This window comes from Crocodylus siamensis, chromosome 1 (assembly GCF_052110815.1).
Source record: "Crocodylus siamensis isolate JL-2025a chromosome 1, ASM5211081v1, whole genome shotgun sequence".
Taxonomy (NCBI): domain Eukaryota; kingdom Metazoa; phylum Chordata; order Crocodylia; family Crocodylidae; genus Crocodylus; species Crocodylus siamensis.
Window position 1 is genome coordinate 281,295,059 of NC_143395.1, and position 15,867 is coordinate 281,310,925.

The window sequence follows — 15,867 nt, forward strand, 5'->3', positions numbered from 1 at the left end:
CAGCTGATTAATTAGCTCTATAGTAAAGATCTCAAGGCTTTTGGCTGCATGCCCTCCACATGATGAAACTGTTGCTGATTGTTCTGGAGTTAATTGCTCTTGGGTGCACATTCAAATGGTGTGCCCAGAAGCAAAAACTCTGGAGGAATAGGCTCCAGAGTTTATTCATGTGCACTAAATGTTTGTGTATATACTCCCAGCAGGAGCAAGGGAAGGGAGATATACCTGTGCCATGAATGTAAACATTTATCCGTAGTCCTGAGTTAGGTTCCTCTGTGAAAATCCTGTCGCTCAATCCTGTGTATGGCATTTTGCAGAAAAATGTTGAAAGCATAACCTAGATCTTCCTCTTCCCATGTGAATGTCTTCATCATTGGGCTATAATGCTATTCTGTCCCTCTTGATTTCTCTCTCTCTGTCTCCAAGAACCTGCATGCCTTTCCAGCTTCTTTAGGAAGTGTTATGAGGTCTCTTTCCTTCCCCCAACTTTACCTATAGCCTAGTGTTTTGGGAAGATGCAGATGTGTTTTGAAGCCTCAGGGATAGCATAGAACCAGTTCTCTTGCTGCTTAGGCAAGTGTTCTCACTGCTAGGCTATTAATAGAAGATAAAGTTTACCTTCTTCTCAAACTATGTTTTTGAATAAAAGTCAATGATGGCCACTGTAATTTATACTGGACTTATTACTGTAAGGGTATGCTCTTGGATACATGTACTAGATTGAGTTCTTCAGGGGATTTGGGCTCAGGGAACCTAGTTTGCAAATTCCTGATGGCCTTAGGCATGAGGTCTATGCAAAGGTACTAAGCTTAGCATGACATGCACCTCTGGGTATACCCACTATTTGAACTGAAATCTCTTACCTAAGCTTACTAGAGACAATGTAGGAACCTACAGACACCTATATGATTAGGTGGAGTTTTTGTAGATTTCATTCCTAGAAAATAGGTGCCTAAATTGCAGATGACACATATAACTCCTTTATGGATCTGGGCTAAATTACCATTCAGAGTGAGAAAAGAGAGCAGAATTAGGACAACCAAATTTATATAAAGCCATTTAATACAATAAGTTTAAACAATGCATGTTATACAGACTCTTGACACAATGGGTAATGCTTCAGTCTTTGCATAAGGAATTTCTTGTTTATATACTCATCTAGCTTTAATTGCTTATCCTTAAAAAGCATTCTGTAAGAAAACAGTTAGCAGCAGCATAATAATACAGTCAGGCTCCTGGAGCGCAGGGGCAGCAGTGACTTCTGTTTCTCACTGTGCAGCAATCATACAGCTGTCATTGGCCGCCATTTTTTTCACCCCTCCCGCCAAGGTTGGCACCCAAAGCAATTGTGCTGGTCGCCCCGCCCTATTTATGTGACTGACTATTTATAATGATGGGACTGAATGAAAATGAGATTTCTCAGAAGATAAATGGCAGAAGTGATCAAGTATGAAGGGAAGGATGGAAGAAGGCCCCAAATCCCAAGCAATTATAAGGACTACATTCAGAAAACTAGTATATTTCACTAAAATGCCAATTTAGGAGTAATGAGTAGGCTTGTCTTCATAAAGCTTGGCCCCTGCCAATCTTAAATCTGTTTCCTACATTTTCAGTGCAATGTATGAAATGCAGGCTTAAGTAGGCAATGAGGTATCTGTTGTGATGTGAAATGGATTCAAAGGACATGAAGGAGGTTTGAATCATCTGCATCTTCTATGAGGTGGTGATTGAAGAAGAGAAAAGACACACCATTATTCATTTGCTGAAAATGTTTTATCCTTTGTGCCCTGTGTGGCTGGTTGCTGTGAGGGGAGGAGATTGTCATGTCCATGTCAAATCAACAGGTCGTTAATTTTGACCAGGGGCAACACGTATTTATGGTATTTGATGGATAGTTATAAATGAATTAGTCAGTAGCAAAATGAACTTTATTTGAACCAAGATCGTTTTCAGTAGATCTGAAAAGTGGGATTTATGATTGGGTCAATGCATTTTTAAATTTTCTTTGGCAACAAATGGATGTGTGAACGCAAAGAGGCATATTGTTCTAATCTCTAAACACAAAATAAACCTTGCTGTCCTTACCACAGAGCAAGTATGAATAAATATTAGCAGGAAATTTGAACTTTGCTTCCATTTGTTGAACTTCTCTATTCTCTTATGGTTTAGGTTTGTACTGGGGTTATAATATAGCATTCCTGTCACTGTAAATGCAGCCCTCACTTTAATTGCTTTTAAATGAAAAAGGTTCAAAGAGATTTGGTTCTCAAGGTTGCTAATGAGCACCCAGTTCTCTTCACCCTTAATGAACCAAGATTTGTATGCGGGGTTTATTTTGGGGGGTGTGGAGGGAGGCAAGAGTTCACACAACTGAACAATGACTTTACAGTGTAAAGAGTATGCAGCTGTGCAGTCTGAAGCTGTCCTCAGTTATGAACAACAAAGCTTAAATAGATTGTACTGTGAAGAGGTACAGCTCTTTGAGTATGAAGCATAGCTTTTGCTTCTGCTTCACTGACCTGTCTGCTCATAACAGGGATGGGCCCTTGATGAGAGCTTAGCTAGGGATTGCTGCATAGGGCAACTCTTTCAAAATCTCTCCCTGTAATTTAAATATAGAGGAAGAAACAAAATGAAGTTTCAGTTAGTTTCTTCCTGGGATGAGTTTCCTTAAAAACCCCAGGTCCTGCATTGAACTTATTGATTCCTAATACACTCTGGCTGATCTCTTGTGCCCCGAAACTGAGTAGTTTCACCCAATAGTCTATTTTCTTCCTAAGGCTTGACAGCATAGATTAGATGCTCGCTTGTGCTCTCGCTCTCTCTCTCTCTCTCTTGCAGATGCACATTTTGTTAAAAAAAAAAAATTATCTCAGTGATTTTCTAGAAGCTTAAGTCATGCTCATTGGAAATTGGAGCCGAAAATACATTTTCTTAAATACATCAATTTGATATATGTAATAGTGAATATTCTATTATGATCATTCATTGAACTGGTACCGTGTGTGTGCGCGCGTGCGCATGTGCAGGTACATTTTCACAGCATATATATATATATATATACATGCAAGTGTGTGTACCTGGAAATGGTACATGGATATCAATAAACTTTAATTCCTGTATATACCAGACAATTGTTAATATTTAATATAAGATATGATCAAATGTACATACATTTGTTCAAATGTACATAATCATGATATAATCAAATGTGCATAAGATATGACCAAATGTACATACATTTCACAAATACACACAGTATATTTCTGTAATAGCATTGTACAGCTAATTAAAAATTACCATCCATGGTTTAATCCTTGAACTAAAGCTTTTCAAAATTCAAATCCAAAAAAAATATTTCTGCTGATAGCTGGTAACACTGAAAGCAGTTTCTGCAACAGACATCTTTTTTTCTCTCGATCTCTCTCTTTGGTGAGGATATGTTGTTAAACTGCCTAAAGATCAAAATTTTGGTTTTTAATAATGCAGAGTCACCGGAAACATCTGCTATTGCTCTCAATCTCATACTAAAGAGAGAAAGAATGATAACATTTTTGTTTGATTTTAAAATTAGAATGATTAGGAAAGGAGAAAAAAAAACACGAGTATTTTAAATACCTTGACGTGTGCATATGCAGATTCAAAACTTTAGATTGTTCTCCAGAGTGGCACGGTGGTTTGATAATAATGCGAATGGTGGTGAAAGTTGACAACCCCCCATGGATGACCCTTTGTGCTGCCTCTTGCCTAATCGAATTTTATGTGTGTTTCCAGATAGCTGATCAGCTTCCCTGGATTTCGCTGACGACACAGGAAAGCTTTGCCTGAAGATGGAAACACTGGAGTCGGAACTGACCTGCCCTATCTGTCTGGAGCTGTTTGAGGACCCACTGCTGCTGCCTTGTGCTCACAGCCTCTGTTTCAATTGTGCTCATCGCATATTGGTCTCCCACTGTGCCACCAACGAATCAGTGGAATCTATCACCGCCTTCCAGTGCCCTACTTGTCGTTATGTCATCACCCTCAGTCAACGTGGTCTAGACGGACTCAAGCGCAACGTCACCCTGCAGAATATTATTGATAGGTTTCAGAAAGCTTCCGTGAGTGGGCCCAATTCTCCCAGTGAAACCCGCCGAGAGCGGGCATTTGATAGCAACAGCATGTCATCCAGTGAAAAAGTTCTCTGCCAGTTCTGTGACCAGGATCCTGCCCAGGAGGCAGTGAAAACCTGTGTGACTTGTGAGGTGTCCTACTGTGAGGAGTGCTTGAAAGCGACTCACCCAAACAAGAAGCCATTTACAGGCCACCGTTTAATCGAGCCTATTCCAGACTCTCACATCAGAGGATTAATGTGTCTGGAGCATGAGGATGAGAAAGTGAACATGTACTGCGTGACTGATGACCAGTTAATCTGTGCCTTGTGTAAACTGGTTGGACGGCATCGCGATCATCAGGTGGCAGCTTTAAGCGAGCGCTATGACAAACTAAAGGTTAGTGCCACTTATTCAATCTTTGTAGCTCAGCAAGTGCAATGTGAAAGGAAACTTAATAACTACTGAGTTGGTTGATGGGCAAATATATAAGGTGCATTAAATAAAATTTACCTCAGTATTATCTCACAGTGAATATCCAAATACATAGGTAAACCTAATGCATTATCTTGCAGTAAGTGGCAGGGTTTTTAGTGTGGGGTGCAAATACATGGACACTGAGTGAAATTTTAGGCTGGCTCTGATAATTCTGAGGATGATTTGCTTTTAAATTCAGTCACATTAATTTTGAAAGCCCTCTTCTTTACTAAGCAGGGGAAACATTTACACACGCTGGCTTCTGGGATCCCATTTCCCTTACCAGCCAGGGATATTAAATACTGACTCCATTTTCCCACCATTGCTTTCACTCGCATTCGCACACACACAAAAGTGAAAACAAAAATGAAATTGTTTCAGAGCTACCTGTAACATTCCCGTGGTTACATGACCTTCACTTCCACAATGCAGCAGCATCTATCCACTGCTGCTCTGACTGTCCTGTGCTCCACTGTAGAATGTCTTTGGTATGATATCGGAATTAAGCCAGGTAATAGGCATGCTTTGGATGCTCTCCAGTTTCAGGGTGAAGTTAATTTAACAAAGCTTTAACTCAGCTAGTGGTAACTAAGTGGAGTAGTCTCATACCTTTTTGAGCCCAAATACTTTTAGTTGCCAGGTCTGGATTCTGCTGCAGAGCAGAATAAAGAAGAAAGACCCTCAAGTCTCCCCTCCCCCCTCATTCCCTGAGGAATGGCAGCAGTAGATATTGAAAGGAGAGACTACAACACAGAGATCATGAGTATGAAGGTAAAAAGACCATTCATTTTCTGCAGATCTATTTAGATGGAAGATGCTAGGTTTTAGCGGTAAGAAACTGTAAACAAATAGGTTTAATTAACCTAGAGGTCTTTTCTCAAAAAGATCTTCCCATCAAAATATAACCTGTGTATATGCATTATGTACATATGTGTATGTTTATATGTGTATATATGCATTTATTTTATCATGCATAGTATACATGCCAACACTCATGGTATATATGCCTGTATATATGCATGTGGATACACGCGCATACACACATACAAATCAGGCAGTTGTGATATATATATTAATACATTTATTTATTTATTTATGTTAGTTGTATGTATGTGTGTGTGTGTGTGTGTGTATATATATGTGTATGTATATATATATATATATGTATATATGTGTATGTGTATATATATATATATATATATATATGTATATGTATATATGTGTATGTGTATATAAATCTCACACACACACGTGTGTGTGTGTGTATGTATAATATATGTAATATTATATATTATATTAAAACAGTGAAAAGTATTGTAACTGGTAGAAAACATTACCTGTAAGTGGCAACTTGAAAATTTTGAAGGCTTCCTTTTTTAATAATTATGAGATATAGTTGTTTGTATTATATCAAATCTTTTCTTTGATTATATACAATTTATGGTTGCAATTGTTAATATTTAATGTAAAACATGATAAAGTGTGAACCTACATTTCATAGCATTAATTTGCATTTCTTAAATACTGATTACCAATCCTAATGATGTACTATTATTATTTTGTGGGTAAATTTGATTAACTATATTACTATTATTATTAATATTATATTTGTAGGTATACACAGTTTAAAATGAAATACCTGCCAGAATTAAATGCATATACCTCAGTATAATAAATCATTGAATCTCAATTTTTTTTTTATTTGAGCATACCTCAACAGCATATTTTAAAATTTTTCTCCGTCTCCTTCAGAGCTTTAATATTTTCAGTGGGTAAAAGAACAGATTTAAAGCCATGCTCACTTTTCACTGAGTAGATATTCTGGCAGGTTTAGTCAAAGTTTGATTGTGAACATGAATATAAAGGGTAAGGTAGGTAATTATCATATCATGCCATTTTGCTTAAGTGGTAGTGCCCATCATTTTTTAAAACTGTCACTGAACATATTTTTACAGCTAAAAAATCTTTTACATATCTCCTTAAATATTATCTTGTTTTATTTTGGATTTCAAAGCCAGGCACCCTGGCACCCTGCTGAGGACCTTGTTTTTCCCACAGATAATAACTGGCCTGTATGGATGCCAGTTGGTATTCACTTCATAATGAGCAAACATCTCCCTCATATAATTCCAATTCTCATCCATGTGCTGCCGTTGCAACACATTTACATTCTAGAAAGAATAATAATAGACTCCTTTCAGGATCAAACCCCCATTCTCTAGCCAGTCATGGTTATCTGGAAAGCACCCCCCCATCTATTCTTTCCTTACCCTTCTTTCACAGGCTGAGGACCAAGTTCATTTTGTGCACCAAGTACCTGCGGCAAGATTTTCAGCTGGAGTAAATTGGCATTGCTCCTTTGAAATAAATAGAGGAATGTATATTTATAGCAGTTGAAGATTTGGCATCAAGCATCTGCTAGAACAACAAGAGTTACAAGCTCATTTTTGTAATCAGGTCTCCTCCTTAATTACTGTTGTCCTTCAAGTCACTTGATCAATTTGCCCACATGGTTGCTTCTATGAAAATGGGGACCTTGATCTTCAGTTTCTATAGGGTCTTTCATTCTTGTGGCTGCCCTAAATAAACTTTTAAAATTAATAAATGCTAACTAGAAGGCAGAGAAAATACTGCTGTTTGTTAAAAAGTTATCTTTTTAAAAGATAGTTAGCAATTTAAAAATACTTTTGAAAGAGTAATCAAGTGGGACTTCATGATACAGGAGACGCATTCATAAAGTTATAATGTGAATAGCTTCTTTAAAAAAGGAAAGAAAAAGTCCATCGTCACCAATAAAATTCTTCTTTCATGACATATATCATGAGCTAACCAGTTACTGCCTTTCACACCCCTACTACATTTATATATATTTTCCTCCATATATGTATTTCCTTTTTTTATACATTGGCATAGTAGGTTTGCTAACAGCAGCAACTGATTAGTTCTTGATGTGTAACCCTGGGGTCAAGCTATGCTAATTACTTGCATTCTATCCCAGTAGTGTTGCTAATAATTTAAACAATATCTCATCCTTCATTAACCAGAGAACAAAAGATGCCACTACAGTCTCACTCCTTTTGTGGCAAAAATGAAACCCTTCCATTAAAAGTTCTGGTACGCTTGTCTAACAGAGGCGTCCATGCTAGAGTGGGTTTAGCAGCCACTGTAGCAGTCATTAAAAAGGGCTGAAAGTGAATATTAAAAATCTAAAAGATTTTGCCTTAACAGTTACAGCTTCAGTACTGACTCTTCTCAATTTCCATTGGTTGTCTTGCAAGTTGAAGGCACCCCTGTTTCTACAGGAACAGGCCTTTTTATTTAGTTATAGGATATAATGAAAAATATTATTTATAATAAAAATAGGGCATGGAACCTTATGCATATAAATAAATATCAGAGCACAAGTCAGTTTATATCAACTTGGTGGTGAAACTTAAAATTAACCATGTTATATAAACAATATGTGGCATTTTATAAATGTTAATGGAAGGCTCACAGCATTTTAGCCCCTTATGAATGTAAAGAAAGTCTATATTACTCAATTAGCATTCATCTCTTTTTCTTTTCTTCAAAATCATCATTAACACATAGCTACACGAGGCAACCGTATGATAAGATTTTTGGAGTAAGAGATGTTTTCATAAGAAAGTCATAACGTGGATAGTCAGCTAATGTTTATTTTATGTTAATTAAAATGTTTCACTTGGACCCAACAAATAATAACACACCTCAAGCCAAATTCTCACCTAATGTAAATTATCTTGGCTCCACTGAAGTTAATGGTTCCACTTTGATTTACACCAGCTGCAAGTCTGTTCCATAGTGTTCGTAAAGCAGTATCTCACAAAAGACCACACAATAGCAGCCAGTTTCGGAAGGGGCCCATATTACCTAATCAGGGGATATCTTTGTTGGGATCAAACTGCTATGCTCCTCCTGGCTTTTGTGTAAGCCTTATTAATTATTAAATATTTTAATCATGTTTATGAAGGGTAGTCAAGATCCATGAGTAACATTCCTTAACTGCCAGAGTGTTTCTTCTTCCTTTAGTAGTTATGTTTTACTTCTGAAAACCCACAAACAGAAGTGAGCCATTTGCAAACTAATGTGCATGCTTAAGTTTGATTTTTCATTAAAAAAAAAGACAGTAATGGCACAGTAAAAATCCACACTTTGAGATTTTATTGGTAGTATCCATAAAAATATGCCTCTCCTTGGTCTGAATCAAGGTACAAGGAAACTAATTAGTTTCCTTTAATAGCATCATGCTCACAAGTATTTTCAATGAGAAGTAGCGATAAAATATTTAAGCGCAAGGAGAATCAAAATTACACCTTAGAAAAGTACTTTGAGCTTATTAAGATACAAGGCCTTCTGCCAAGTCCAGAGTTTCTATAAATAAGGCAAACAATGCATGTGCACTGCTTGCATTTTAAATTTGAGGTTAAAAGCTTTCATATATAAATGTCTCTGCAGTAATACTGTAACACATGCTGACATTTTTTGTCCATTGTATGTTCCATTTTGTAAGTGTTTGGCATTATAGTGTGACTATTAACCAATTTGTTAGTATACAAAAGGCAAATTTTCTGTGATATCTTTTATTGGACCAACTACATAAATGGAATAGCTGTTGGACAAGCTGACAGAAATCAAGTGCACTTTTTCAGGTCTAAGCACTTAATGTCCAAAACTTGTCGAAAAGATCTCCCAACTGTACAGTTAGTCCAATAAAATATATGACAGAAAATCCTTGACTCGTATATGTTCTGGATCATGCTGCAAGTCTACTTTGTCAATATATTGTGATCCATATCAGAGCTGCTAACACAGCAAACCTATACTCAAATAAATAGTTCCCTTGATTATACAGAATTAAGGGTTAAAATTTGGCCTATGCATACTAATTTTGCATATATATTTAAATAGATAGTTTGCCATTGTCCGTGCATATGTGGTTGCGTGTGAGCGTGTGTGTGCACGCATGTATTAGAAGTATCTCCAAGTCTGTGTATATGTATGTATATGTTTACATACAGTATTTATCATGTATAAGGTGCATTCTAATATGTATTACATATAGACATGTTTACATATGCTTATGTACATATACATGCTGATGTATACATTCATGTGTATTGTACATATCTATCTAATCATGTATGCCTGTATATTAATAATGCCTCATGAATTTCATTAATTTCTATTTGTAATGCAGCATTTAATATATCCTTTTAAACCATTTTAAAAAATTTTCATGTCTATGGATATATTTTCCCTCTGTGTCTTTGTAATTTCTGTTGGCTTTAGCATTACTGGTTATTTTTTAGTGCTTTTATAAAATATATCTATGAACGAGTACAAAGTGCTCCTCTCATTGAGCTTTTCCATTCTGTCACAGTGGACAACATTGGTATAAAGAATTTTGAAAAATATACACCTAATTTTGCAAGTTAAATACTATTTTTCAGTTAGTATTTAATGACTTTGAGGCATTGCCTCCTCTCTTTCCAAGTTGTACAGCTTTAACATTTAGTAACAATACAATATTGAGCCTGACAAAAATATGTTTTGTAAGGAAATTTGACGTTTGAGTTAGACTATCCGCTTTTTCATACCCTACCTTAATTTTAGAAATAAAAGTCAATCAAATTTAAAGACTGTTACTAGAGTACAGTAATAAGCTAATGCATATACATATGTGAAGTTCATAAAGGCTTAAGTTGGATAATATCTGATCAAAATACTGTCTTTTCTGTGGCACTTATTATTCTTTTTAATATCAAGATTATTGTTGTGTAGTCAAATTAACTTATATGAATTATCTAAACTAGTTAATCCCGAAGTGTGTGTAAGTGTATATTGATATAAAATTGACTGCCTCTTGAAATTATGGGTAGCAAAAATAAATATAATGTATGCCACTATGGTGTTTTTGGGAGAATATTTAGATTTGAAATGCATTTAATTTAGGAATAAGCAATACTTATGAATTATGCTAAAGTACAAATATAAGAATCCTCTTTGTGGCATATACATTGGGTAAAGTACATTTTAGGATGTGCTTCATAGATGAACAGGGTGCATCCCTACAAGTGGGAATGTGCCTACTTAGGGGACAAGTAGGAGGGGCCTACTTGTCTCCAGGAATGCCCGTGTCACATGTGCTCCAGTGCACAGCAGGTCACCTCAGGTGGGGTAGAGGAGGCTGAAGCCAGTAATTCTGCTTGCCATAGCAGCCTTACCTGGGGTCCTGGGGGCCTTGGAGAGCTCCTGCAGCAGAGCCCCACATCTTTTAGTTTGCTTTTTTTTTGATCCCAGGACCTTCTGGGGACAAACAAGAGCCCTGTGCTGCGAAGTAACAGTGTGGGGAACACTTGTATGTGTGGCGCCACAAATGGGTCTCCAGCATCACATGCCACGTTTCTGCGCTCATCTGGATGTGCCCATGAGTTTGAAATGACTCCTGTTTATAAATCTCTATATATCCTGTGATTTCAGGTAGAAAAACAGTAGTTAAAATGGTCCCCATACACTCTTTTTAGATGCTAACTATTTATTAAAAATAGTTGTGTAAAAGTTATCTTCCAAATATTACAGAGCTTTGATAAACCTTCCAAAGTTTACAGACTATACAAATTACACTACAGTTTAGTCCTATAATCTTTCTCCATGCAATCTCAGTGTTCAAGGGAACAGAACTAAGAGGTAGGTTCAAAGGATCTTGAATATGTTTCTATGAAGATAGTCGAAACTCCTGGCATAGGAGCTCTTAGGGTTGTTTTTCCAGTTGTTCCAATCTTACCACTCCGAATCTGTTTATTGTGAAGATGACTAGAACATTTCTCAGCATTAGTATCTTCTTTGTCAGTTCAACTGCTGAGAGGCAAAACAGGAATAATCTGTTTAAAAGAACATTCTTAATAAATATACTAAAAAGAATGATCAGAGAAAGAAAATAAAGCAGAGAGAAGGCTAAGGATAGAAAAAATTATTACAGGTAGGCCTGCATGAGATGGTGATTGTGTAGCAGTCTAATAATACTGCACAGTAGCACATCACAGCACATCACAGCCAGTGCTAATACACTATTGCACCATATTATTGGGCTACTGCTGAGTGGCATCACCTAAAAGATGTTCACTGGAACTACTGAGCAGTAACTCTGGTTACTGAGCATTTATTTAGTAGTAGATAATACAAGTACTAAATACATGTACAGTAACAGCAGCATTTTGTGTAGTAATAAATTACTTCAGTAATTTAATTGTTAATTTAAGAGTTTGATACGTGACACAGATGTTGTAAATATTCTGTAATGAGACACTGCAAACTTGGAAAATTCAAAGTTAAGTGTAAACTTAAAATAAATCAAAGCATATTAAAGTGCTGTTCAGAATTGCACAGCTAAAACATGTATATAATAACAAGTCTGCCTCAGCACCAGGCAATAAATTTCTGATTATGATTATGGCCTATTAGTATCTGAAGTACAGGCAGTCCTTGGACTTACGACAAAACTGGTTCCTAAAAACCGTGTCTTAAAGTCGAAACATTGCAACTCAGAATCGATTTTTCCCATAAGAACCAATGTTATAAATGGAGGATTGGTTCATGAACCAAGGCCCGATACCGTATTTTCACCAAAAATAACCTAGAATTTTGTACTCAGTCAATTATAGATGAGTAATCTAGCTACATTAATATATTTATATTGTAAATGGCAATCGTATTGATTTGGAAGGACTTCTTTGAGGTGACTTGGCTGGACTTTTTGAAGGACTTCTGGCTGGAGTCTTCTCCGCTGCAGGTTTTTCTGGAGTCTTGTCTGCTTTTTTAAAGAAAGTGTCCGAGGAAGTTTGGACAGATGTTCTCCAGGGAGATGGGCTACACAGCAAACTTGTTCACTGACATGGTGTCATGTTGAATCAAGCATTGTAAAGTTGAAATTGATGTCAGAAAGTTGAAACGGTGTCAATTTATAAACGTTGTAACTTGAAATGTTGTAAGTCAGAGACTGCCTGTATTCTGTTAGATAAAACTGATTTTTAAAAAAAATTAAGGATTTTTTTTCATTTTTTCTGAAGCTGAATTAAAATATTATTTTTAATATATTTTCCCTTTAATGTGCTCTTATCTTGAATGCAAATTCAAAGATTTACCAGTATAAATTTGTTTCTCTTGGTCTAAACAGCCTTTTGTTTTTAGTAAAATATTCATTAGCAATTATGAAATATTGTCGCAGGAGAGGGTCCTTAAGGAGGGCTGTGATCTCCCAAGACCCCTACCATGCCAAGTCGGCTCAATGGGCACCCTTGATTCTTGCCCACCATGACTTTGATGTTATGAATGATAGGGAGGCTGCCTCTAAGTCCTCTGGGACACAGTCAAGATTGGTTCTCAGGACCCCGTGGGTCCCCGGACCTCTGGTGCGTCCTGTTCCAAGATGGATGTCACAATGGGTGTTTCGGGGCACCTTAGTCTTATGGGCTATGCGTGGCTCCAACCACCCCTTTACTACATCCCAAGCCTTGCAGATGAAACTGACATTGTTCGGTCTGGGCTTTGCTATAATTTGGCACCCTGGTCCTCCCTGGGTAGTCCGCAGCCCTCTCTTGCTCCACAAAGTGCTGAGCCCTCTCTGGCCCTGAGGCCCCCATGATGCTATGAGGCCTCCTCCTTTCCCTAATAGACTCACCCAAACCACCGGTATTATACAACGATAAACAAAACACAAGCCCCTGGTCTGTAACATAAATTCAAACCGCCCAGCTATAACTTCATTTAAACCCTACTGGGGAATACGCAATCCCACAACAGTATCAGGAGCTATTCGTGTAGTCAGGCCTCTCCCCTTTGCTTGCTCTGGGAGAACTCCTTCCCCCTCAGCTGCTGGCAGGGAACTGCACTCCTGGCCTCAGCCCTTGGGTTTATATGTGAGCCAGGCCCTGCCCTTTCCAGTCAGCTGACCGCTGGCAGGTGTGGGCCACTGGCTCATTCTGGCTGCCCTAGTAACCAGGAGCTGGGGCTTCCAAGAGTTTCAGCACCGTAGTGCCCTGCAACAAATATATACCATATTAATATTTACTTCCATTCCTAAAAACAAAGTAGAACCTTTCCTGTTTTGCATCTTGTATTTTCCAGACATAAATATGAGACAGCTAGAAATCTGAAAGATAAGTGGAATGCTGAGCACTGTCAGAAACTACTTATAAACATCTCAAGCATAGAAACTTGTGATTATTACATGAATACAAAAATAATAAATTGTATTGTGCTACAGACCAGTTAGATTAAGATTCTATTACACTGGTCATTATACAAACATGTAGAACAGACCTTCCTTGCTCAAATATGTAGAAAGCCTCTTGCTCTTGTTCTGGGGCTCAGATTAATTGTGTCTCTCTAAAGGCAATGCCAGAAGCCGCCCCTAAACATTGAACCTGAGAGATTTACCAACAAATCTGGATTGAGCCTAAATATGAAGACCAACTTTTTTCTCCACAACCCAATAGTACAATAGCTTCTTTTGCTTAGTGGGGTAGAGGATATGTGGGGATAGCCCTTGCTAGATTCACAAGGTACTTTGGAACAAGAGATATATTGTAGGGGCATGCGAAATGGGCCCTATTCGATTTGGATTTGGATTCAGCCCAAATCAGGGACAGTGATTTGATTGATTTAATCACTGTCCCTGATTTGATTCAGCCAAGTCTGAATCTGAAGATTCGATGCTGAGATGGAGAATCAGCAATTCAGCCATAGACACGCCTTTAAATGGTTTTTCTATATACCTCAAGGTATCAGGCATGATCGTGAATGCTGCAATGGTGGGAGTGGATGGAGTGTCCCCCGCATGCTCAGTGGTGCACCTGGAAGTGGACTGGAAGTACTTTGGGTCCACTAATGTGTCCTCTGGGGAGTGCACAGCCCTCCCCACCCACATCCCCACAGCTTGGTGATCGACTGCAGGGGGACCTCAGTTGCACTTTCAGATCCAGGAGGTACCAGTTGCCGAGCTGGGAGGGTGCAGGGGAGACCCCCCTTGTGCGCTCCCTGACGGGCCCAGAAGTGGACTGGAAGTGCTTCTGGTTCACTTCTGGGTCTGTTGCCAAGTGTGCTGGGGGCCACCCCCCCACTCCACACTCCTGTGGGATGCTCCATCTGCCCCAGTATTGCAGCATTCTCGAGCCACCTGGTACCCTGAAGTATGTAGAAAAAGCATTTAAAGCTGTATCTATGTCCGAATCACAAAATCTTTCTGAATCTCTGTGAATCAACTTGGAGGGTTCTGATTTGATTCATAGAGATTAAAGGGTCTCCTGATTTGATTCAGAGTCAGATATTTGGCTGCCAAATGTCCATCAAATCAACTCAGTGACTGAAGCTTTGCACAACCCTAATATATTGATATAATCTAAATAACTATTTTTCTGACTCCTTTATAAGTGGCCAAAAATTGAGGACCAAGAGAAGGTGCAAGAAAGGTAGAAAAGGGGAGAATGTGGGTATCTACAGCCATTACATTTAGATCTATCTAACTAGGGCTAGGTCAATCTAAATGCCCATCTGTGCAAGCATTCAGAGGGGCTCAACGGGACAAAAAAGTGGCAGGCCTGGTCTGAAGAAATGAAATAACTTAGATCTGGAATAAGTTAATTCCCTCTATTGAACACCTGTATGGATTTGGAGCACTTCCCCAGGGCTGGGAAAGCCCAACCAGTTGCCCCAGCCCCACAGCTGTTCTCTTCCTACTGCCCCAACCGTAACCAGGGCTTTTTTATCCCTCTGACCCCTACATCTGCAGACAGACACTCCTCCCTGCACAGACCCACTAATCTCCTCCACAGATATTCTCCATATCAGCATCGAATCTTCAGATTCAGACTTGGCCCTTTCAGGACCTTCCAACCCTACTGAACCTCCACCAGGACCTCCCCCTTAACATGTCTACCAGCCCAGCTCCTCCAATCCCCCCACCCTGAGTTACTTTAACTGGGTTCTGCATGGAGCTCCTGTCACCTGCAAACAGCTGTACACATTGTTCCTGGTGTACATACAAATGGCTTAAAGTATACTGCATGAATGTAGACCACTCTCTATAGCCTAGGATAGCAATGGGGAATAAGTGATTTAGTGCACTTGACTACATTCAAAGATTATAAAAAATCACCTTCTGCCAAGTATTGCTATGTTTTTTGTTACATCCTTTATACCTCATCCCTGTCACCAGCCCTCTATTTTTCCCTTTCTGACTATTTTGATACATTAGCCCTTCAAAGCAGAAGAATTATCTTTA

General features: G+C 38.3%; 1 protein-coding gene across 5 annotated transcripts in view; it reads left to right on the forward strand.

Moving 5' to 3' along the window:
* Window positions 1-15,867, forward strand: part of MID1 (midline 1) — a 395,248-nt gene that overhangs the window by 238,958 nt on the left and 140,423 nt on the right. For all 5 annotated transcript variants that reach the window (XM_090063921.1, XM_090063903.1, XM_090063886.1 and 2 more), the window contains one exon: window positions 3,775-4,490. In XM_090063921.1, the coding sequence (XP_089920047.1) occupies window positions 3,831-4,490 (660 nt within the window). In that variant the 5' untranslated portion in view covers window positions 3,775-3,830. The remainder of the gene's footprint in view (window positions 1-3,774; window positions 4,491-15,867) is intronic.